The 24,390-nt window shown below is 36.5% G+C and overlaps 4 protein-coding genes and 1 long non-coding RNA gene across 9 annotated transcripts in view; 3 read left to right on the top strand and 2 right to left on the bottom strand.

Annotated features, from left to right (window-relative positions):
• Window positions 1-15,082, top strand: part of LOC127858419 (uncharacterized) — a 220,495-nt gene extending 205,413 nt beyond the window's left edge. Inside the window, exon 3 of the mRNA XM_052395584.1 lies at window positions 14,736-15,082. The gene's annotated coding sequence lies outside the window, so the exon portion shown is untranslated. The remainder of the gene's footprint in view (window positions 1-14,735) is intronic.
• LOC127858487 (uncharacterized) overlaps window positions 1-24,390 on the top strand; it is a 418,400-nt gene that overhangs the window by 191,976 nt on the left and 202,034 nt on the right. The gene's annotated exons all lie outside the window — the stretch shown is intronic.
• Window positions 1-24,390, bottom strand: part of LOC127858370 (34 kDa spicule matrix protein-like) — a 420,221-nt gene that overhangs the window by 209,988 nt on the left and 185,843 nt on the right. The window contains exons 1-2 of one of the 4 annotated variants that reach the window (XM_052395466.1): window positions 11,792-11,894; window positions 8,252-9,011 (exon numbers count right to left, since the gene is read on the bottom strand). In XM_052395466.1, the coding sequence (XP_052251426.1) occupies window positions 8,252-8,980 (729 nt within the window). In that variant the 5' untranslated portion in view covers window positions 8,981-9,011; window positions 11,792-11,894. Of the gene's footprint in view, window positions 1-7,870; window positions 9,012-11,791; window positions 11,895-24,390 lie in introns of those variants that run through there. The other 3 variants (XM_052395447.1, XM_052395481.1, XM_052395457.1) reach the window with 3 other exon arrangements.
• On the bottom strand, window positions 17,167-18,882 carry LOC127858468 (uncharacterized). 2 transcript variants are annotated; one of them, XM_052395660.1, is made up of 2 exons: window positions 18,752-18,882; window positions 17,167-18,323 (listed from the first exon to the last, which is right to left on the bottom strand). In XM_052395660.1, exon 2 carries the CDS (start codon window positions 18,313-18,315, stop codon window positions 17,725-17,727), a length of 591 nt encoding a protein of 196 aa, XP_052251620.1. In that variant the 5' UTR covers window positions 18,316-18,323; window positions 18,752-18,882; the 3' UTR covers window positions 17,167-17,724. The 2 variants fall into 2 exon arrangements, with proteins under 2 accessions (XP_052251620.1, XP_052251627.1); XM_052395667.1 differs by having other exon boundaries at window positions 17,167-18,315.
• Window positions 17,724-24,390, top strand: part of LOC127858567 (uncharacterized) — a 198,534-nt gene continuing 191,867 nt past the window's right edge. The window contains exon 1 of the long non-coding RNA XR_008038974.1: window positions 17,724-17,854. This is a non-coding gene — a long non-coding RNA (uncharacterized LOC127858567). The remainder of the gene's footprint in view (window positions 17,855-24,390) is intronic.

Here is a 24,390-nt window from a genome sequence, read left to right as displayed (position 1 = left end):
CTTTTTGTGTCATTTCATTATGTCTTCTCCAAACCATCGAACGAATTTCAAATTTCCAAAACGGAATTTCGGGAAAAAAATCCCGAAGAACGTTCTTTCAACTCACATGATCCCTATTGTTGTGTCGCCTGCTACAAAGTACAAACTGCGACATATAGAGATCACTACTCCATCGTCTGTCTGTCTGTCACAACTTTTGTCATTCAGAATATGCCTTCAATTGACGTGTATAAGGTCAGGTATCAGACATAAGAACGCATCAGAATATGCCATCTGATGCTAAAATTTGAAAACAAAATCGGGGGAGGCTCCCAGACCCCCACCAACTGGAAGGGGATACCCCATCACATTACCACCCCCTCCCATAACCACCCTTCGCCGCCACAGTGTCAAATCACTTCCGACGCCCCTGATACTTGAGCATACTTATATATTTACACAGACATGCAGAATAAAAATACATGGGAATTCATTGTCAGTTTTGCAGGGCAATACTGGATGTAGTGATTTACACCAGAGTTGATCTGTTAAAAACGTCTATAAGAGAGAAACTATTTTAAACTATTTAAAGACATTGAACCTGAAAAAGAGGCAAACAACCTACGATTAAACTATTTAAAAAACACCTATCACTTTATACCAGGTCTGAGGTAACTGACTGACAATGAATTCATGCAAACAAGCAAGGTTTAAAATGGAAAAAGAAATCCAAGCAAATGATAATAGCATGCATGGGCTGCAACATAAAGGAGCAAAGTTAGCAGTGACAGAAACATTAAGAACAAATGGAGCATTTACAACTGGCACCACACCAAGTCCCGATCAGTCTCACATACTCTTTGTAGTTTTCCGCGCAGCGGATAGTGTTTGGGAGGCTGTTCCAAACCTGGGCGGCCTTGAAACTGAAGCTTTTCCTACCGTATGATTCTGTTCTTATATGAAGGACTTCAGCTGTGTAACTGTAACGGATAGAATATGAAGAGTGTTTTATTTTCACGAGGTTGTGTAAGTATGGTGGAGGTAATTTGAATATGGTTGTTTATGCTTCTATTGCCATAGTTCTTAATCTGCTTACGTGTAATGTGGGCATGTTTGTCATATCAAGCAAGGTATCATAGCTTGAGGAGAAATCATTGAAAGTAATTCTCAAAGTCCTGAGCTGAAGTTTCTCTAGTTTATCAAAGTTTGTTTTGGAGCAGAAGTGCCATACTAGCGGGCAAAAATTAAAGTTGGATCTGATGAATGACTTGTATATTAAGATATTATTATCAGATGTAAGAAATTTGATGAGTCTTAATAAAACATTTAGTTGTTTCGCTGCCCTTTTTACACATGTTGCTGATTTGTTGGTCAAAGTTTAATAAGAAGTCTATGTCAATGCCTAATAATTTGACTACATCTTCACATTTTATAGTGTTATCCCCAATACTGAATTCTTTTAAATGTTCATGAGTTTTTTTACCAATAGAGATTGCTTGAAACTTATCTGGATTAGCCTGCATATGGTTGAAATTAAACCATTGTAAGTTGAATGCTTTCTGTTTCAAGGACTGATTTGAGTGTGTCAATGTGTATGTGATTGAATGAGAGGGTATTATCATCTGCATAGTTGTAGAGTGTTGATTTGTGTACCAAATAGAATACATCTTTCATGAAAATGTTAAAGATGAGGGCCCAAGTATAGAGCCTTGTGAAACCCCTTTTTTGTTTCTAGCCAAGGACAATGCTCAGAGCCAAGTTTGAATCTTTGTTTGCGTTAAGATAGGTAGCTGTGTATGAGGGTACAAGCACTGTGAGATAAACCGTAGGCAGACATTTTTGCAATAATTAAGTCATGTGGAAGGCAGTCAAATGCCTTAGATAGGTCTATTAGGATTGCGGCCATGTATTCATTTTTTTTGAGTGATTGTTTCCAGTCTTCACAAAGACGGAGGAGCGTAGTTTGACATCCATAATTAGGTCTAAAAGCTGCCAAATAATTGCTGAAAATGTTTTCAAAATGGGTGGATAGTTGTTTATAAATTATTTTTTCAAAGATTTTTAACATAGATGGCAAAATGCTTACAGACCTTTAATTCATTTTGACAAAGGGGTCCTCTTTTTTATAGATTGGTGTGACCTGTGCAAGTTTAAGATTGTTTGGTAATTGACTGATTCTATCATATGGTTTGCAATGTGAGATATAGGTTGTGAGATGATATTTGAAGCTGCTTTTAGAATTTTAGGTGGCAGTGCATCAACGCCTGTGTCTTTCTTTGGATCCAAGGAGTTTAAGTGTGATTTAACCTCTGCATATGTTGTAAATTTGAACTCGAATATAGAGTTGTCAGTGTGATGAAATGAAATTTTGCTGATGCTTGGGTGATCCTTGTTTACTGGGGTGTTATTGCCAATGCCTATATTATTTGCAATATTTACATAGAAATCACTCAATAAAGTACTGACTTGTGATTGATCTGACACTAAGTTATCATTTTTCTTTCAAGATAATTTCATTTGTGTTTTTGTTTTGAGTATGTTTTGATAAAAAAGGTTTAAAAGGTTTTTTTAGGTATGTATTATGAGCCTGCCTAGTTTTGTAAATAACCTTTCTATATTCAGAATTCATATATGGGGTTGATTTGTCCTAGGTTTTTTTCTGTTTAATAGGAGCGTGTTCATCAACTATTTCTTTAAATAAAGTTTCAGTTGCCCAGTAAATATCATCAACATCATCAAAAATATGATCATTTGTGTCCATATGTTCCTTAATTGTTGTAAAAAATCACACTATGACAATCACTAATGCTGCAGTCAACAACTTAAGTATTACAAAGTAAATTACTAGAGTTTATTAAAATAACATCGATTAGTAACGGCGTAGAATTTCTGGTAAAACAGGTTGGGTTTTGCACAAGATTATCAGGTTAAACGTATCGATTAGATTATCAATACGTTTTCTTTTGTCACATTTCAACATTTCATAGTTTAAATATCCGATTACAATTATAGGATCAAAATTTATATATGCACATCTGATCTAGCACCGTGGATATTTCGGTATCAAATAGACTGTCCGGTGTAGATGGAGTCTGTGGGAGCAGACCAAAAATTCATTTCATACCCCGTTTGTTTAGTTAAAGTTGGTAGCAAATTGTTTCAATGGTGGGGCATTCCAAGTCCAGTCGCCTTTTAATAGGTAGATAGTCATGTGTGTACCCCTCTGTGGAGAAGATGTTGTCGTTAAAGGAACTGTCTTTTTTTTCAGCAATTGTAAAAATGTCTACAAGTTTATCATCCAAAATTTGTTTAAGTTATTGAAATGTATATCTGATGCTAATGATATTCACATATCCAATGATTTGACGTTTCTATTAATATTTTTTAAGTGTTTTATCTCACCAAAGATGTCGAAATTGGATGAGTCGTCCGAATTTTCCGAAATTGATGATGTATTTTGCGTTTGCACAAGGGGTCCCTCCAATTTTCCTCTTCGTAGTCTGAAGGGACTTAGCTATCGGTTACATTTTTAGCAATGGATGTACAATTTTTTCCCGTGGGTCGTTCTCTGCAGTATCTATCCTTGTGTCATAAGATGTAAACAAACTACTTATTGGGTTCATAAAAAAGTGTTCCTTGATGACAAACCCAAACTTTCAATCGTACAAATTGAAGAAATGGGACTTCACATGCCCAAAATGCACCACTTCGCAGAATTATAATAACGACCAATTCGTTACAGCTGCAGTACCAATCTTGATTGATACTTAAGAGTACCCGGGGTACATTTAAGTAATACCCGAGCCGACAACGACCAATCGAGCTATACTTTAACAACATAGCACAACAGCAAGCTCTTAGACGGTAACTATGGCTCGATTGGTCATTGTCGGCTCGGGTACCACTTAAATGTACCCGGGTACTCTTATTTATTCTTAAAGGGAACATCAACCACGAATGACGAAAAAAACAAAAGTTTTAAAATACCCTATTTTTTACAAGTATTGGTTTATATTGATTAAAATATCACGGCTGGTATATAACATTACTTGAAAAAAGTTGTTACGTTTTTATATTTTCAGTATATTCGGTAATAAATTTTACTGGGTACAGATACCAGATAACTACCAGTTAACTATAAATAACGCAAGTAGATTGATCATCATCGTCACGTGGAAATCCCTAGAATGTAAATTCTGCATGCGTAGTGAATTGTATATATATATTATATATATATATATATATATAAATATATAAAAAAATCAATCTACTTGCGTTATTTATAGTGTGTATATCGTTATGTCACCTATTTTCGCGATGTACTTTCGATTTCACATCGCGAAATTTTATTACCGATACATACTGAAAATATGAACTGAAGTAATGTAATATACCAGTCGTGATATTTTAATCAAAATAAACTAATAATTTAAAAAATAGGTATTTAAGAACTTTTATTTTTTCGTCATTCGTGGTTGACGGTCCCTTTAAACGTACCCCGGGTACGGAAATTATACTAACACTTACCCCGGTACCCGGGAATTCTAACGGTCAAATGGTCTTTTTTTTCACATTAATTATGTTCATAGTTATGTCAATATTTTGAAAATGGCATAAACTATATCAAAACTCATACTCCACAAAGAACTCTGAGGCAGGTTTTGTTCAAGGAGAAATTTGTGTCGTATTTTGTAGTGCGTATTATTACATCGGATTTTGGGCGGGAATAAAACTCGTGTAATGTCTTAATTGGCCGGGTACGTTTTAGTGCATCTTCCGTACCCGGGGATCATTTAAGTATACTAAAGTGTACCCGGGGTACATTTAAGTAGAAACTGAGGCGACAATGACCAAACGAGCGTTACTAACACCGTCGCAAGTAAATTATAACAATATAGAAATAATATTTGTTTTTAAATTGTTCTTTCTTTTTCTGTTATACAAAATCTGTACACTTTTCGACAATTTGCTTAACTGATATGTACGATAAACAGCATAAGCAAGGGAGGAAATAATATTTAAAAAATACATAAAATTCACAATTTGTATGCTGACCAAAATCAGTTTGTGATGATTGCATGGATTTTATTAGACCTATGCCAGGAACCAACCAAGTCTCTGCTTGGAGGCTGACACGACGGACGGTGCATTTCGATCTAATGTCATCGTTCCCGATAGTGTAACGCATTGTGACCCCGTAAACTATCGGCTGACGAGCGAAAAGGACCGAGATCAACATTTTTGTTGCTGGTATTAAGTATGATTTTTACTACATTTCTGATGAAGATCCACTTTCTTGCGAAAGCTATGCAGCGGGAAAAGTAAATACCAATATAATGGCTCATGATCTTATTTCAAAGAATTAAAAAATACGGAATAATAATACTGTAACTTACCCTGTAAACCCTAAGATTTTGCATACTATTGGGGGATTATAATTAAGGTAATGGTTACCAGTACATGTTTAAATATCATGTATAACATATCGCTCACATACACTCTAGAACTAAACTTAACTAGGAATAATCGTTGTCAGAAATTACAACGTATTTGCAAAATCCATTTTGCGCAGCCTTCACAAGTGGCACAGTCTATACTCTGCTATAAGAATGTCGGTTTCAACGTACCGTATTCGGGGATTTTGTCCAGAAATAAGATTTTGCTCGCGGCTATGCAAATACAAACAATTATTGTTGTAAAACTTCGCATTAACAATTAAAAAAGAAGTCTAGAACATAAAGACAGCAAATAAAAATATATGTGTCATTCCAATTGCCATACTTATCGGCGCCAAATCATAATATATGTCGAATAGAAATAAATACATGCTGATGTGTTAATTTTAAACTTATTTATTACGACATAATAACATATTCACAAGTTACATAACATTGACATAGGATTGGGCTGAAAGGCGAACCTTATTGGAGCCCTCTCCCGATAAATAATATATTTACGCATGACATTATGTCATGACGTCGTAGTAAATTGACAATACAAGATGCAAAATGCAACTTAGAAGTCCAAACAACATAATACAAAATGCAACGTATATACAAGTCCACTAACATGATGGAAGGAAACACAAGCAATTTTACAGGGGTAAAGAAATAGAAATTGAGAGGGAAAAGGAAACATAAACAGAAAAATAGTATTGATTTCGAGGTTGTAAACGGTCACGTAGAAATTTATGGAGAAGAAGAGTGGCAGAAAGAAGAAAATGGATGGCGGCTAGAATCTCTTGGTTGATTTTATGAAGCGCTGAACATGGTCAAATATGATATAATTTTCATCGACAGAAAGCGAAGGATCACCAAACAGAAAAACATATAGTGATGGAGAACATATCTGCGATACACTATTTATAAGCTGAGCTCGTTCTACACTGAACTTAGCACAATGAAAGAAAAAGTGGTTGCAGTCTTCAATTTCGTCACACGAATTGCAGTTAGGCGAGTCATTTATTGTTTTTTTCTAAAAAGATGGGCAGCAAGAGAACTACAATTGGTGCAAAGACGTGTATGCAAAATTTGAAGATTTCGCGGCCCATGGTAAAAATGTTTTGGAGTACTAAAAGGTTCAGTCTTAGTATTCAACATATTTATTTTTAAATGCTGACGTGTTAAATGAGTTGCATATCTAACTTTGTGTAATTTCTTAATATGCAATACATTAAAATGATGACGTTTATGATGAGTATAAAGAAGGAGGATAAGGAGAAATAGAAAAGGGTAAGAACAAGATAGTGTACTAATGCAACCCACTTATTCGTTATAATAGCTAAAACCAAACATCGAGCGCACTGTAGTATTCAATACAGTAGTCGCGCACCAAACATCGAGCGCACTGTAGTATTCAATACAGAAGTCGGGCACCAAACATCGAGCGCACTGTAGTATTCAATACAGTAGTCGGGCACCAAACATCGAGCGCACTGTAGTATTCAATACAGTAGTCGGGCACCAAACATCGAGCGCACTGTAGTATTCAATACAGTAGTCGGGCACCAAACATCGAGCGCACTGTAGTATTCAATACAGTAGTCGGGCACCAAACATCGAGCGCACTGTAGTATTCAATACAGTAGTCGGACTCAACGTCTGTTTGGCACAATGTTTCGCTCAGAGAGTAACACAATTTAAAGCAAAACTGGGCATAATGCATGTGCGTAAAGTGTCGTCCCAGATTAACATGTGCAGTCCGCACAGGCTAATCAAGGACGACACTTTCCGCTTTTATGACATTTTCTGTTTAAATGAAGTCTCTTCTTAGCAAAAATTTAATTAAGGCGGAAAGTTTCGTCCCTGATTAGCCTGTACGGACTGCAAAGGCTAATCTTGGACGACACTATACGCACATGCATTATGCCCAGTTTTCTCAGAACGCAACTCATATATATATATAAATATATACATATATATATATTTGTTGTTAAATACTGCAACAAGTATTGTTAAGAAGTACCCTATTAGCCGTTTATTAGAAATTTTACTGCCTTGTCCGTTCAAACGTTACGATTGAATATTATGTCAAATTATGTTTGTCTCAAGATAGATCATTGAGCCTGATATATTTGTCTCAAGATAGATCATTGAGTCTGATATGTTTGTCTCAAGATAGATCATTGAGCCTGATATATTTGTCTCAAGATAGATCATTGAGCCTGATATATCTATTATTTTTAAGCGACGTTAAATAAGGCCTTTTGCAATATCAGAAGTCAAGTGTTATGAACTAATAAATAAGTAAATTATGCAACGATATTAGACTTTCATTACAAAGCCATTTTAAAATTTAACAGTTTTGGTTCAGTACAATAATTAATGCATTTGCACTGACCTATGGTCATCAAATCTTGGCCATTTATAAATCTTGAACAAAAATGCACGCATTATTTTCTGAATTTTATTCATTTAGTCAACAACATTTGTATAAAATTAAGAGCATATTGTTCACTAAACCCCTTTTGTTTTGTACTAATAACATACCATACAAAAACCAGTTTGCATGTGTATAAATTGCTAAATGTTTAATTTTTTCTCCTTTGATATACGTTAATACAGAATATACTGATGAAATTTTACAAATCTGCATACAAAGTGGATGATAGTTCAATGGCATCATTACGTTAAAACACAAAATAAAATGCACGAGAAATTATGTGGAACGTGTTTTGTAACATCAACATAAAGTTATAACAATAAATAACAAGTATCTAATGCTCTCCCGTTGATTCTCCCGTGGGATGAACATCACTTTCTGATACGGTGACCTCTGTCTTCTGTACAACTACTGGTGTCGGTTCAGTCTTCTGTGCTGCTAATGGTGTCGGTTCAGTCTTCACTGCAGCTACAAGTGTCGGTTCAGTCTTCTGTGCTGCTACTGGTGTCGGTTCAGTCTTCACTGCAGCTACTGGTGTCGATTCAGTCTTCTGTGCTGCTACTGGTGTCGGTTCAGTCTTCACTGCAGCTACTGGTGCCGGTTTCTCAGTGTATTCCGGTGGAGTTTCTACTGTACTTGGGTCCGGGTTAGTTACCAGCACGTTAGACGGATGCACGCCGGTATTCGCCTGAGACGCTCCCAGATTAGGATGAGACGGGGCAGTACCATGGACAGGCTGTTGTACTCCATAGCCCTGTTGTTGCACGCCATAGCCTTGTTGCATGCCATAGTTAGGTTGTTGCATACCATAACCCGGTTGCATGCCATAAACAGGCTGTTGCATACCATAACCCGGTTGCATGCCATAGCCAGGGTGTTGAACCCCATAGCCAGGTACCTGTTGGATATACACCGGGTTACCTGCAACGGGAGCGTAGACAGGTGGCTGGATGATATGTGCCTGTTGTGGGTAGGATGGGTAGTTTGATGCACTGTTATGGTGTCCATGTTGCACGTTGCCAGTATTTACCGTCCCGGGAGCAGTTTGAAACGGCGTATGGTTGCCTCCCGGTCTTTGGATCGGTTTCATCGATTTACTCAATGAGAAACTCGAACCCATGGCTGCGGTGCAATATCGTGTTTTGTTTAGTCTGCAATATAAATTACATCAACCATGTTCGCATATCGTTTAACAATATAAAAGGCCAAATTTATACAAGGCACTAAAAGACAAAACTTATTATCAATTTAAAACATAGTGGGACAGTTAATAGCTTAAGCTGCTAATGGAGCGGGGTACTTATCAATCAACGATCGAGTTAACCAATGTTGGATTTATATTTTGTAACAGTTGTTATCAGGCAATGAAAAACAATATTGAAAATAAGGGGCGAGGTGATTGTCATTTAATGATGTGTTTAAACCGGATGATTGACTTGTTTCGACTTGATCTTGATTACAACGATTTTCGTGGCTGTTTTTATTGTACAGACAATAACAAGACTTGTATTCGTATGACATAGCTACCCTCCTTACCCCCCCCCCCCCCATTTTGTTCGGCTTTTTGTAAGAAAATCTCCACCAATAGATGGAGGTGCATCAGTCCACATGCTGATGTTTAAAAGTTTCAACCCTATAGCGGTTACACTTATTGAGTTCACGCGACACAAGTTAAAATAGTCATTTGTGATTAACATAACTGTCACTTAATAATAGGTCAAAACATGATTTGTAAATCATATTTCTTATTACGAAATGTTCGAAATTGGCGTTAATGCCTAAAAATAAAAATCTCAATAACTTATGTCAATATTAGGAATTAAGCGCCCAAATTTCAGATTTAAATTTGTCAGATGTTGCACTTTTATAAAATGAGCTAAGCAGAAAATTTCATTTTTGACCAGATTGTCCAAATTTCGTTCGCACACATATTAAACATACATTGTGTATGTGAACTATTAAACATTTTAAAGTAATTAATAAAAAAACTTTTTGTTCTGCATGTTCATCACACGGCTCGCAGAAAAAGTGAAACCACCTTCAATGGTGACACACGCTTTTAATGTATCCATTATTTGTATAACACACACGGGACACTGTTTTAAAGATCGTTATGTACTCAAAATGACTATACTATTTGAACTCTTAGTGACAACCACAACATAAATCGTTCCTCACGGGGTCTGGAAAATCACATAGTCGATCATGTTGGTACTCGTTTAGTTTGAGAATGCCATCTGAAAATGAATCAATGTCAATGGCCTTTTTAAAGACATTTCTTGCATACAATATCAAGGTCTTTAATTTTGCTTGATATTATTCGAATTTTAAAAACACATTTTGAACTATCTGATTGTTAAGCCAAAAGTATTAACTTACTATACCAGTTACCATTTGTGATATAATGCTCAGTTATGATCATGTGTGTCTTGTTCTGAGAAAACTGGGCTTAATTCATGTGCGTAAAGTGTCGTCCCAGATTAGCCTGTGCAGTCCGCACAGGCTTATCAGGGACGCCACTTTCCGCTTTAATGGTATTTTAAGTTTCAAGGAAGTCCCTCCTTACCGAAAATCAAGTTTAGGCGGAAAGTGTCTTCCCTGATTAGCCTGTGCGGACTGCACAGGCTAATCTGGGACGACACTTTACGCACATGTATTATGCCCAGTTTTATCAGAACAAGACACATGTTATAAGCTGATACGATGTAAACGGCATTGAAAATCGCAAACTGAATACGATTGCCTTACTTTTACTAGTATTTGATTCTATTTCAATAATGGGGCTACTTTACATGAATGTTTTTACTGTACAACTTCATGAAAGCATTTCAACGGGTTTAAATTTTAATTGCCTGACACGACCATTAAACAAGAGGTACTACATGGTAGTTATTGGAAAACATATTATGTTGATAATAATTTTAAAATGCCATTTACAATCGATTGAAACACGCCCAGAGTATTCTGAAATATCCTATTGATATAACCAAAGCATATGGATATTTGATACGGATCATTTGACGTAAATGAATTCACTGAGGAAGAAAATTTCATTTTTGAGCTCTTGAAAAAATGTGTTTATGTAGAGTTCAAACAATATAATATGAACATAGAATAAGTTGAGATTGGTTGTTTACTTTAGACTTGGTCGAATAAGTTTAGAAACTTAATGGGGCGACGAAGAAAAAAATCCAACAATATTGGTTATTGTGCTTTCTCATTTAAATATTCATGTTTGTGACATGAATGAAATTGGGATAAGAATAGATAAATGATGTCCCGGGGGTTTATATTAACCAAAAAGGCGTCTTAAATACTCAGTTTTGATGCTATAAGAAGCCCAACTGGATCATTACAATGGATCAAAGTTGATTATTTGATCAGGATTGTAATGGGTCATATTGACACAGGAAAGAAAATTTACTCCGGTAAAAAACAAATCGAGTTCAACGTACTTGCGTCAACATGCGGGAATCTGGGTCTACTAAGTTATGCAATTCTAACCGATACCTCCCCTGAGTAACGACTTATTTGTTTACAAAACAGGTTGATCATAGAAACACGAAGAAAAGTAAACATAATCAAGGTCTTAATATACTTAACACAAGGTAGTATTAACATGTTAGAGATACATGTACATACAAATGTACATAACTGTTGCGACCATATGTGGTTAGCGTATGGCTATGATATCAATAAGTAAACGCATCATTAATTATTTTTCATTCAAATGATGTTTTTACTAAATAATATCATAGCGACACGCTAATCACATGTGGTAGCGGAAATAAATGGATTGAAATTAAGACTGTGGTATCGGTCAAACTACATTCTAAGAGTACTGAGATCGATATGTAATAACAATGTACTCCTTAGTATACATACATTAAACTTATATATAAATAACGAGACTTCATAAACTTCAACATACCTGTTGTTAAATTTATCCGGTCAGAATTTGTTATCACGATCGATCAATTTTCACTGTGATAATTGATGTCTGTTCTGTTGAATAAACGTTCAACTTCAGAACTCACCGGTAAAAGGAAATATCGATAATATATGTTTCGATAGGTTTCAGTGTTCTACAGTAGAACGCATTTAAACATAACGACCTGGTACCCGGGCCAATAATATCTAATTAACCTATTTTGTATTTTAATGAATGCTATTTAAAAAATGCACGCATTCTAGAAGAAATTTTTATGTTTATTCGAGCACAAGAAATCTATTCTTGACTGATGTTTAAGTTTAAATCGATTTATTTCAGCTTATATAAATAAGTCATAGAAAACAATACTATACAAATATATATAAGGAAAAACACAACTGACAAATCGTTCTTTCATAATGGCGGGTTTGAAGGTCACCAACAAGCCAGGACGAAAGAACAATAAATATACTTGCCAGAACGGCAAAGGTGTACCAGAACGACAATTATGACAATTGTCGGCTTCGTTTGAATCGATTAGTGTGTTTCTTTAAAATTGTGGAGATCCGGATTAAAACGGTGGACCAATCAATCAGGTAAACATATTTTGGGGTCAATATATGGGATATATGATGACATTCAATGATTTTCGGTTGAAATGCTGCTTTTTGGCAATATTCCAATGTTTAACATTACACATAATCAAATGACTTGTAAATAATATAAGACAAAAACGACATTCTAAATCTTTTACATAAAACGTTTGTATTGCGGTCTAGTCCAAATTTTCACAAGTTTCTTGTAATAAGTACGGACGATGTCATCTCCTGTGTGAAGAATGTGCCATGTATTAAGATGTTTAGTCTTATTCGAACACGTCTTTATATAAGAGTTGCTGAACATTGTTATTTTGAGTTTCGTTCAACCAGATAATCCTAAATAAAAAAATCTGTAAGTCACTTAAATGTATTAGAACATCAGTATTTTTTACGTGTAAATCACAATTTGATATTTGAGAACTCTTCTCCATTGAATCCAGTGAGAAAGTAAAGACTAAATACAAAGTATGTTCAAAAAAACTCAATCAATAGTTGAACTAATTCTTTTAAAATTTATTTAATTAACAATTCTTACTAGTGACATTAGCAAAATACGCAGATTATCATTTTGAATACATTTCGTGTTTATCATAAAAGACTCAGAAACAAGAACTTCTTTTTAGTTGAACAGCTGTAAGTTCAAATGAACACCAAGTATGATCTTTAATTAGTCATTGCTTTAAATAAGCGTGTGTTTTTCAAATTCTTTATTGGATGTGGTCACTCGTGTCTTCTAGCATTAATATCATTTGAAGTAAGTAAGCGCTTGTTCTGTTGAATATTTAAAATATTGGTAAAACAAAAAGGTGACGCTGTAAGACTAAATCTCCTGGGCATTCAACGTATTGAAATGTTATAATCTGAAAACTATTGAAGATTAACATTATCGATCGTTGCATCGAGAGCTTTCCCAATATCATTGAAATCGAACAGTACACAGTTTCACAATAATTACGTTTGCATTATTGGTCATTTAGATAGTGACCAATTTTTTACCGGATGTATTGAATAATACGTGGTACGTACTACAATGTAGTTAATATAAAAACAAATCGTACACCGAAGTACATTAGAAGTTGTAATTACTAGTTCTGGAATATCGATAACATAAATAGTTTTTGTATTGTCATGTATTTAATATTTGTATTATGCTTGGCCAACAGCTGAACACATTCCTGTTGTAATCGTTCGTGTTACCCGGCGAGTTTATAGAGACGATAATAAAACAATTAAATTATCTCTGGCGTTTATCATATTCGTAGTACAGGAAATATATTATAGCTAATATATAGCCGTTTCCGGTAGGGCCGTTACGCAAGATGGTTATTACGTTATAAATAGTATAATTATTACATTCCTTATGCAATGAATAATATAATTTATTTTAGAAATGATACTAAGCAATTACAAGGCATGAATGGGATGACATGATTGCATTCGTGATAGATTTGGTGTAAGAGGTGTATGGTACAAAATTGAAATTGTATTTGAATTGGTAAAGTTGACAGCTTATCGTATCCAGTTGTTTTCAATCGCAATATTTCATCTAAATGTGAGGCACCATTTTGACGTTGTCATTATGCGTTCTTTTGTTGTAGATTGCTCTACTAAACAACATCCAAATACAAGATGGGTTCGAGTTTCTCTTTGGAAAAATCGATGAAACCGATCCAGAGACCCAATGCCCACTCTCACCACACACCATTTCGAGTCGCCCCGGAACGGTAAATACTGGAAACGTACAGATGCCCTGTACATGTTACCCTGGTACATCTTACCAACAACCGCTCCCCGCAAAGGTTATGCAGCCGCCCCCTTACATGACACAATCGGTTGCGGTCGCTGGTAATGGTTTCCCAGTACCACTTCAACAAACACATGGCTTTGTGATGCAACATCCGGGATACGGAATGCAGCAGCCAGTCTTTGTGATGCAGCAGCCGGGATATGGGCTGCACCAGCCGAGCTTTGGGGTACAACAACCTTTTTATGGCAAACAGCAGCATACCTATGACATGCACCAGCCTGGTCCTGCGACAAATCTTGGATACTCAGGCGCCAGAACAATGGACCCCCCCCCCTCCGCCATACACAGAGAACTCTGAACCAATGGTAGGTGTCAAGCAGAACGAGGTCGTTGTATATCGTGTTCCAGTGACCGAGGTATCACCCAACGTCGAAACAGATAAAAAGGAAATCTCATCGGTATTTTCACCTGCACACGAAACAAATCCGGCGGTCAATCAAAACAATGAACAATCTCAAATCACGGAGCATGGTGCAGGCGACGCTTCAAACAAAGAATTACTGCTTGTGTAGATTAAGCCCTGGTAACTTGATGAAAGGTTCAAAATGATGATATGTTTTACTGTCTTTTTCTCGGATATATGTCGGATAATAAATCCTATCACAATTTGTAATACATATAGCGGGTTTAATATGCTGTGTGGAAGGCTTAGTGCATCACAAAACAAAATATCGGAAAATGCATTAACATAAAGTTTCCGTTGTGTAGGCATTCAAGCATGACATTTATTTTGTAGCACAGTGATTCAATTGGCTTATATTATGTAATTGTATTTTTTTAATTCGATACAGCTGTTACCTCGAAACTGTATAATGAGGTTCTGACGCCCAAGCCTCAGTTTAGTTTCTTTGTAATATGTGTAAAATAGTATTTATTATTATGTTGTTAAGTTTGGTATTAATTTAATTTTTTATTATATTATGCCATGAAAATATAATTCAGAATATATTATGGACGTAATAAAAGTTTTGTTGTAATGAGCCAAATACATACTCATAAGCCGTTGTATTTTTTTACCCATATATCATTTATGCACGTGAGATACACATCTGCATACTATTCCTAAATAAAAGTTGACCCGGTACATGTACTATCTTTTTTCTTTTTTCAACTTCGTATTGACATTGCATTTTGTTTCTCAAAAATACCCGTAAACGTAACGAACGTAACCGACCTCAAAAGATAAGCGATACCTATATTAGATTATCATTCCACGTGTTCTTAATTAAAATGCCAGGTAAATGTGTTACTTTAATATATTTAGAATCGATTAAGATGCGATGTAAATTTAACGGTATGTAACTGCAGAATGAATTGTTAATACCCCGCCGCAAAGCGCTCTACAAATCCTTGATCATTTGGTGGATTTTCGTGAGACTTGTATAGTATGTTACGGACATTGAGTAAATGTGAAGTAGGTATAAGTCAACCATACCAGCTTAAGGTCAGTGTCGTACTTTAAAGTGAAAGGCTTGATCCTCTATTCACATGTCCGCTCAATATTTCTACACCCAATGAAGACATTTCATCAAACTAAACTAAAAATCTAACATTCATTACGACAGTGACTCAAGGTCGATGTTATTGCCGGCTCATTATACTGGTCACAACTGAAGTTCAAAATTATGCGCAAACATTTTTCTGTCCGCTCCATTTACCGGTTGAAAGATTTTCGTGAACTTTAGAATGTCAGACGCTTTGAATAATTTGTACGTATCTGCGTTATATCTCATAAACAAATTTAAGGATTTTTATAAAAAAGTTAAAGCTAATCAGAAGTAGTCCATATGTTATGAGTCTATCACGCAGGTTGAAAGCCATGGTAAACACTATAATGTCAAAAGAATCAACATAGCTGTCTTTTTGACTGCCTTGTGCGATATGCTACTGGCAAATTACTTGTACACTGCAATAAGAAGACTTTATTCTATATCCAATAATTTCATCCAATCGGCATTCTTCATATGTACCACGTGACCGTCCAATATATTCCGGTATTGGATCCAAAAAGTCTGTATTTTTTCCATATTGGACAGTTGAGTACCAGTGCACTAAGCAATTGTTTCATAACGATAAAAGCCGTTACCGAGAAAAAGTATCCGAATGTACTATAATCGACTCACACGGTCTTGAAAATAGCATAGATGCAATTAAAGCATTTAAAAATCAAAATTAAAATGAAACAAAGAGCTGAAGAAAGGGATAAAGAATAAACAGCTTATTAGACGTTTAAACTGTACAATACGTGATATATTTGGACTCGCACACATTTGAAGTCATATTGGACTCGCCGAACGGCTCGTCCAATATGACGTCAAACTGTGTGCTCGTCCAAATATATCTCCGTATTGTACAGTGAAACGTCTAATAACCTATAAATAACGATCATTTTAACCACAGAGAGATGTACATGAAAAATGGCTACATTTATGGGCTGATGTCCAAGTTTTAATGGGAATCATAAGACCCGTGTCTTGCGAATATGGGACTTATGCCAAATGCTGGTCTGGAACTACCCGAGCTGGTCTGGAGCTACCCGAGCCGCATAATGCAGAAGACCCATTCTCGCACGACGACGAGCCTCATAAAATGTGTATTGTTCTGAGAAAATTGGGCTTAATGCATGTGCGTAAAGTGTCGTCCCAGATTAGCCTGTGCAGTCCGCATAGGGTAATCAAGGATGACACTTTCCGCTTTTATGGTATTTTTAGTTTCAAGGAAGTCCCTCCTTGCCGAAAATCCAGTTAAGGCGGAAAGTGTCGTCCCTGATTAGCCTGTGCGGACTGCACAGGCTAATCTGGGACGAGACCTTACGCACATGCATTAAGCCCAATTTTCTCAGAACAAGACACAAATGCTTATCAGTAATTAGTCGGGACATGAAAGTTATACTAGGGTAGGATGTGAAAGAGTAAAAACGCTTCAACTATCAAATAAAAGCATTACTAAATAAAAAACGAAACATAGTGTATGAAAAAATAATTTTATTTCCAGGATAATATTTAATTATACGGAGACACACTCATATCGGTGATATGATTTATAAAATTGAAGCAACAATCACGTGGTCTAATACTAATGAAATGAAAAAAGTTAAGTATCATTTCACCGGTTAATAATTTTAACAACACTATATACATGTAATTTCTACAAAAGCATTTCAATTTATTTTGTTATTACATGAACAAATGGAAAAATGAGAGAAAAAAAACAATGAAGTAATAGAAGGAGATAACACTATGAGTACTTTTATTAACGATAACCAGAAATAATTATGGCACTGCATTGTATAAAGCAATTAATGGTTAAGGTTTAATTAATGATTTGTTGTTTTAACACGACTTACTATTATTTACAGAATAAAACCTATAACTTTAGAGTTGTATTATTAGCGTTAGTCAAATTAAAACCGACAACATGTAAATAAATACCACAATCAAATGTTATAAAAACTTCACCGCATCATGACATTACATTCACCGCTAAAACTTGACGAGTCACATCAACGTCTGTGTTCATCAACAATCTTACATTTTGTAAGTGGCTGATGGTGGTATGGATCCTTGGTACGGAGGAGGATGGTCGTTGGTATTAAACGGATTTGGTTCAATGGTCGGCACAGGAGGTTTCTTAGAATGTGCCGGAGGTGGTGCAAAGGTCGGCGCAGGATGTTTCTTTGAATACGCCGGAGGAGGGGCAAAGGTCGGCGCAGGACTGTAATTCGACGGTTGTGGGTTGGCATTGGTCATGTACATTGAAGAACCGGTCATGAACATTGACTGCTGGCCCATATTTAAGGCCGACTGGCAAACCATACCGTTTGGGTATCTGGTAATGGTCATGTTCGGGGCACCATAGCCTTGAAACGTTGTGCTATTCGTAATGTTGAATCCATTTTCAGTGCAGTAGTGCGTGAGGTATTGGTAAGCATGGCCACAATGATTGACCGGAATATTTTTACAATTCGGACATTTCTGTGGTACGTTGCCGGTGTCAACTGTGCCTGGCACGATTTGGAATGGCGTATGACCGGTGTAGTATCCCCCTGGTCCCGGTAAAATGTATCCGCCCACCTGGCCGGTGTGAGGGTTTATTGGACGACCGCCTCCTGCACCCATCTGGAACACTACAATAACTCATAAAAATAATTGTATATGCCTTATCGTGGAAATAACTGAATTTTGATTTTTTAAAAAATCTCTTTCCGCATATGTAAAGAATCTCATTTTCAGATAGACAAATACACAAAGTAAACTTTAAACTCCACCAGCAAGAGACCATATATATTATAGGAAAGTAACCAATTGCCACACAACACCACAGACCATGAATTAAACTGAGGTCGCTGTCTTGAAGCGGTCAATGCAAAACATTTGGGCTTAAACCGGCGTTATACAGCTATGAACATTATACATGAACCAATAGATATATACACAAGCATTTGATCTAAATAAAATATTAACCTAATAAAATCACAATTCAATTCAAATAGCATTAGATGAAAATATAAATAATTGTAAGAACCTTTTTCAAGTATATTAAGTCAACACATACCTGAGATATTCACTTAATTGTTATTTCGAAACTTCAATGTTTAAAGTCCTCGACAAAGTAAAATAAACTTGCAAAATCTTTACATCATATGCCAATATACCCAGTGCGTGTCCCACTTGAACATCGATTGACGGGATAACGATTTTGGCTTAATGCCCAGGTTGATGATAAATATTAGAATCCTATGGCGTGCTAGCTGTTCTATGTGATCTGTAAACAGGTTGATTTGACTGGCTGTCTGTCTAATCGATCGTCCTTTTTTGTGACAAACATGAACATTTGAGATTTTTATAAGACAACGAAAAAATTTGAAATCAATTAATACCATAGAGAGTTTTCAATAGATTAAACAAATTCAGCAACCAGGACGTTTACACCCACACACATTCAAATAAAATTGACAACAACCAATGATCAATTAGCAAAAGCACAATTATTTTTTAAGATGTGTATTTCAAAGAGTCTGTTCCGTTCAAGACTTTTAAACAAGATAGTCAATGTGACCAATGATCACTCACCTTTATTTACGGTGCATTATCGATGTGGGCGAAGGCGACATAATTATGTAAGTATGATAAGTATTAAGTTTAGAAACAGCATAATTTCAACATATTTTTGCGCAGAGTTTTCAATGGTTATGTATATTTATTTGCTTTTGACAACAATGGATTACAACAATACAAATCTGGATTCGAATCTACGTTTCTTCTACGTATGATGAACATAAAGTCCGCCTATTCTATAGTTCTAGCCTGTTATCATAAACAAAATTTAACATGCCTAAAACCTTTTAAGGGACATTTTAACAGATTTTGGCATGTATTGAAGTTTGTCATAAAATGCTTTATGTTGATAAATGGAAATATTGGATCTAAAAATCTCAAGTAAAAAACAAGAATAAAAGAAAAAAAAGAAAAAGCCGACAACAACCGATTTAGCGTTTAATTTCCCAGGTACGTTTACGTATATTTACCGTTCACGGGGTACATGTAAGTATACTTAAGGGTACCCGGGTATATGTAAGTAGTACCCGAGCCGACAATGTCCAATCGAGCATTAGCAGGCTCAGCATAGCGATAAGAAATGCGCTGACGGTTTGGCGGTCATTGGTTCGCAGTGATGTCGCCGGAAACCTGCTTAACGGAAGCCCAGCTTCGGTCTTATCACTATGTTTCTGCACATGGTTATTGTGGTCCAGTGGTACCATGCGTTTAACTCATATGATGTTGAAAACGGCAAACAATCTAGATAAACAACCTACACAAACTATATGTATCACACAACTCGTCCCAATCTTAAACGCGATGATGTTTGAAAATAATAATTGTAAGTTTATCATCTTGTTTTTATTTATTCTAGATTTACAATTTTTGAAGAAAATAACACCCCTTTTTTAATTTATAAAGATCGTTGCCACTGCTTTACCTCCCAGATCTGGAAAGATTGAACGTCTAATGGGTTTCATAGCTTGTGGTGACCGTGAATGGGGTAACTGCAGCGAGCAGATTGCCACTGTCCCACTCGAGTTGTCGTACTGGTCATACATAGCTTGTGGTGACCGTGAATGGGGTAACTGCAGCGAGCAGATTGCCACTGTCCCACTCGAGTTGTCGTACTGGTCATACATAGCTTGTGGTGACCGTGAATGGGGTAACTGCAGCGAGCAGATTGCCACTGTCCCACTCGAGTTGTCGTACTGGTCATACATAGCTTGTGGTGACCGTGAATGGGGTAACTGCAGCGAGCAGATTGCCACTGTTCCACTCGAGTTGTTGTACTGGTCATACAGACTCAATTTTCATGTGCAACCAGTCAAAGGGGCCTTTTCACGTTTTAGGCAATTGACAAAATTAAAAAAGATTGTTTCAGATTCGCAAATTTTCGTTTAAGTTATGATATTTGTGAAGAAACAGTAATACTGAACATTCACCATGTTTTAAACTATCTATAATATGCATCTTTTGATGATTTAAAAACTTGAACATTATAAAGCGTTGTAACGCGAAACGATTGAATAATTTGGAGAGTTCTGTTGTCGTTATATTGTGTGGCACTGCGAGGATTGCTTATATAAAGTATAAAAACGCAGTGTATGAACACGGATGGCCGAGTGGTCTGCGCGTTAGACTTACTCCAGGGGTCAGGGTTTCGAGCCAAGTTGGGGGTTACTTTTTTCTGCTTAGAGGTTAACCACTTGACGGTTAGTGAAATGAGGGCCGCAACAAATGCTATTTTGTAACTTGTACAAGGTTGTGAGTATAACAACGAAATCAGGACATATTTCAGGTAAAAGTGTTCTGGCAAAACTTAGCCCAGTTTTCACAGATGGTCTACTGAAGGTAGGCGGTCGCCTCAAAAATGCCCACTTGAGTAACGACGCCAAAAATCAGATTATTTTACCAGGTAACCACCATGTGACAAGAATTCTCATCAGGTCATACCATGAAACCAATGCTCACATGGGACCACATCACATTTTGTCCTTGTTGAGACAGCGGTATTGGATAACACCGGGTCTCAAATCAGTAAAATCTGTGGTTAGCAAATGTATTGGTTGTAAGAGACGACAGCAGCAGCCAGAAACTCAACATATGGGCCCACTCCCTGTTGAGAGGCTTGAGCCGGATAAGCCGCCATTTACCTACGTTGGAGTTGATTTCTTTGGTCCAATGTTTGTGAAATCTGGCAGGAGGCAGCTGAAAAGGTACGGCTGTCTGTTTATTTGTTTATGTTCTAGAGCGGTACACGTTGAAATTACGCACAGTCTGAATATCGACTCCTTCATTGGTGCGTTACAGCGTTTTGAGAGTAGACGAGGCAGACCGAAGAAGATTTTTAGTGACAATGGCACAAATCTGACAGCAGGTGAAAGGGAACTGCGTGAGTCGATACGACAGTGGAATCAGAGTCAAATCTGTAAGCATTTGAACCAGAAAGGTATTGTATGGCACTTTAATCCTCCATACGCAAGCCACATGGGCGCGGTTAGGGAAAGGTTGGTTCTCCAAACAGGCATTTCAATCTGTCGTGCGTGAACAGCTTCTTTGCGACGAAGCCTTATCAACTTTAGCTACCGAGGTTTCAAGAATAATGAACGACCGACCAATTACACAGGTAAGTGATGATCACAATGACCCGCAAGCTCTCTCGCTGAATACACAGTTGTTGTTACGACTGAATAGGTGTTCCGTCCAGGTGTATTTGACAAGACCGACAATTATTGCCGACGGTGGTGGAGGCAAGTCCAGTACGTGGCCAATATCTTTTGGCGGCGCTGGCTTAAGGAGTACCTCCCAGCCTTACAGGTAAGATCAATGTGGCAACAAGACGAAATCTAGCTGTGAATGACATTGTGCTTGTGTGTGACGAGAACTCTTCCCGTGGGCATTGGCCCTTGAGATATGTGCAGGAGGTAAGCAACGGCAGAGATGGTCTTGTGCGGACATGCAAGGTCAGAATTAACGGAACTGAAAAGGTAAGGCCAGTGACACAGCTGTGCTTATAAGAGCATGCTGCCTAGTATTGTCACAATATCACTATAGCATATGACGTCCTTTTTTTAGTGTAAAAGGATAGTTGAAACTTAGTTCAGTTGTGTACTTAAAGTAGTAAGTTATGTATTCATTTGTGTTGTGTATCTGTATGAAAGTTGTTTATGGACATAGTTGGTCACAGCTTAGTCTCTAAAATTATTAAAGTAAAATGAACTTATATGGTTAGTTCATTGGGTGGCGGTGTGAGAGACTAAGACTTGCAGGAACCACCTGCCATGTGTGGACATATAAATGGGCGTGTTGTGTTCATTTCCCATGTCTGCTAGGACCATAATTTTTAGTTAAAATGACAGTTTCACAGAGCTGCAACCTCTGCTAGTGTCACTGTTGTTGTTAGAATAAACAGACACAGGGTATTCCAAGGTGAGCAGGGATGCTCCATATAAGGCAAAAGTTATAATAAGATCTGATGTTTAGGGGCCATTCTTGAACTTCGATTGGTCAGGCCTAAAACGCATGCATAATAATTATTTGAATGTCTATTACAAGTCGCCCAACTCTTCAGTGTACTTAAAACCTTGAAACAAGTAGGTTGGTCACTCATGTGTTAGAAGACTCTGTAACTAGTGGGTCCTGCACGACTGTTAATCATTTTGGGGGCCACAGATAGCAATATGCAGTAAGTAATATTTTTGTTACCTCATAATTGTCAGTTTTATGAGAGAATTAATTTTCCTTATCGATAGTATTCCTAACATTTTATCAGTAAATGTTTGATATCTTAACACGATTAGATTTTTTGTAAAGGGCAGGAAAACCACACACAATGTTATATGTTAATTGATTGATTGCATAAGTGTGATCTGTATGAATGTACAATTATGTATTCAAAAGATATTGTTTATATCATGACCCATACGACTTTTTGTTAAATCATTTATTTTATATAATGCATGCGTCTGATTGAATGTTGTATTATGTCTAGGTAGCTTTGTTATTTGCAGATAACCGTCTTAACGTATTCGAGTCTAAACGTCTTAACATCTTCGTCTTCTGCACGTCATTTAACATCTGTTGGCGTCAATCAATAAAGTGAAGAATTTTATTATACAAGACGCGTGTGTTGCGTTGTCTTCTAAGCCGCCAAAAGGTGATCGTGCCAGGAGTTGTGTCTGTATACTCCGTGGAACAGATATTGCATACTTTAAAGTAACTGCGAAAGGAACTGTACAATTATCGCATAGGAAGAGTTACTGCGTAACCTCAGTTTTCCTACACCAAGGGTGAAAATAAACAAACAAAAAAGACACAATTGAAACAAATAATAATATTCGTGACACTGTTACAAAATCTGTCTTCAAGAAAGTTAACAGAAGCAGAAACAAGTCTATTATCCAAAGGAATATATTTTGTACCGTCTAAAATCATGTAGATTTATCACAGATACACAGTGACCTAACAGAATGGGAGAGACGGATGCGACTCGCAGAGTATTTCCATAATGATGAATATCAAGAAAGGAACGATGAAAAGGAGGATTATGAGATAAAGAAATAAAGCCGTTTTACTCCTGAACAGGGTAGAGAAAATTGGCTAGATGCTTATATAGAAGCTGTTAAAAATGATATTCTAAATGGCATAAAAGAAAAAGGACAGCCAAATATCACAAAACAAGAAAAGCAAGCATTGCACACGTTACTAAATGATTCCAGTATAATAATACGGCCTGCAGACAAAGGTTCTGGAATAGTGATAACAGACGCAAATGAATATGTAGAAAAACTCAGGAATGAACTTAATGACAATACATCATATGAAAAAACTAATGGAAATGAACTCGAAAATGCAAACAAAAAAGTAAAGCAACTAGCAAATAAACAATTTAAAAACGGCATTATATCAAAGAACTTACAACAATACGTGATATCCAAATATCTATCAAGAGGGAAACTCAAAGGAAATCCAAAAATACATAAAAAAGACAACCCGTATAGAACAATCGTAAATTGCATTGGAACAAGTACTGAAAGAATGGCGGAGGTAGCAGAAAAGGAGCTAGAAACCTATGTAATAGAAACACCAAGCTACATAAAATACACCACAGCATTTTTAAATGCTATAGAAAGGGAAGTAACTACACCATTA

The sequence above is a fragment of the Dreissena polymorpha genome, chromosome 1 (assembly GCF_020536995.1).
Source record: "Dreissena polymorpha isolate Duluth1 chromosome 1, UMN_Dpol_1.0, whole genome shotgun sequence".
Lineage (NCBI taxonomy): Eukaryota > Metazoa > Mollusca > Bivalvia > Myida > Dreissenidae > Dreissena > Dreissena polymorpha.
The sequence above is the reverse complement of the archived record's forward strand: the minus strand, read 5'-3'. Positions and strand labels throughout refer to the sequence as shown.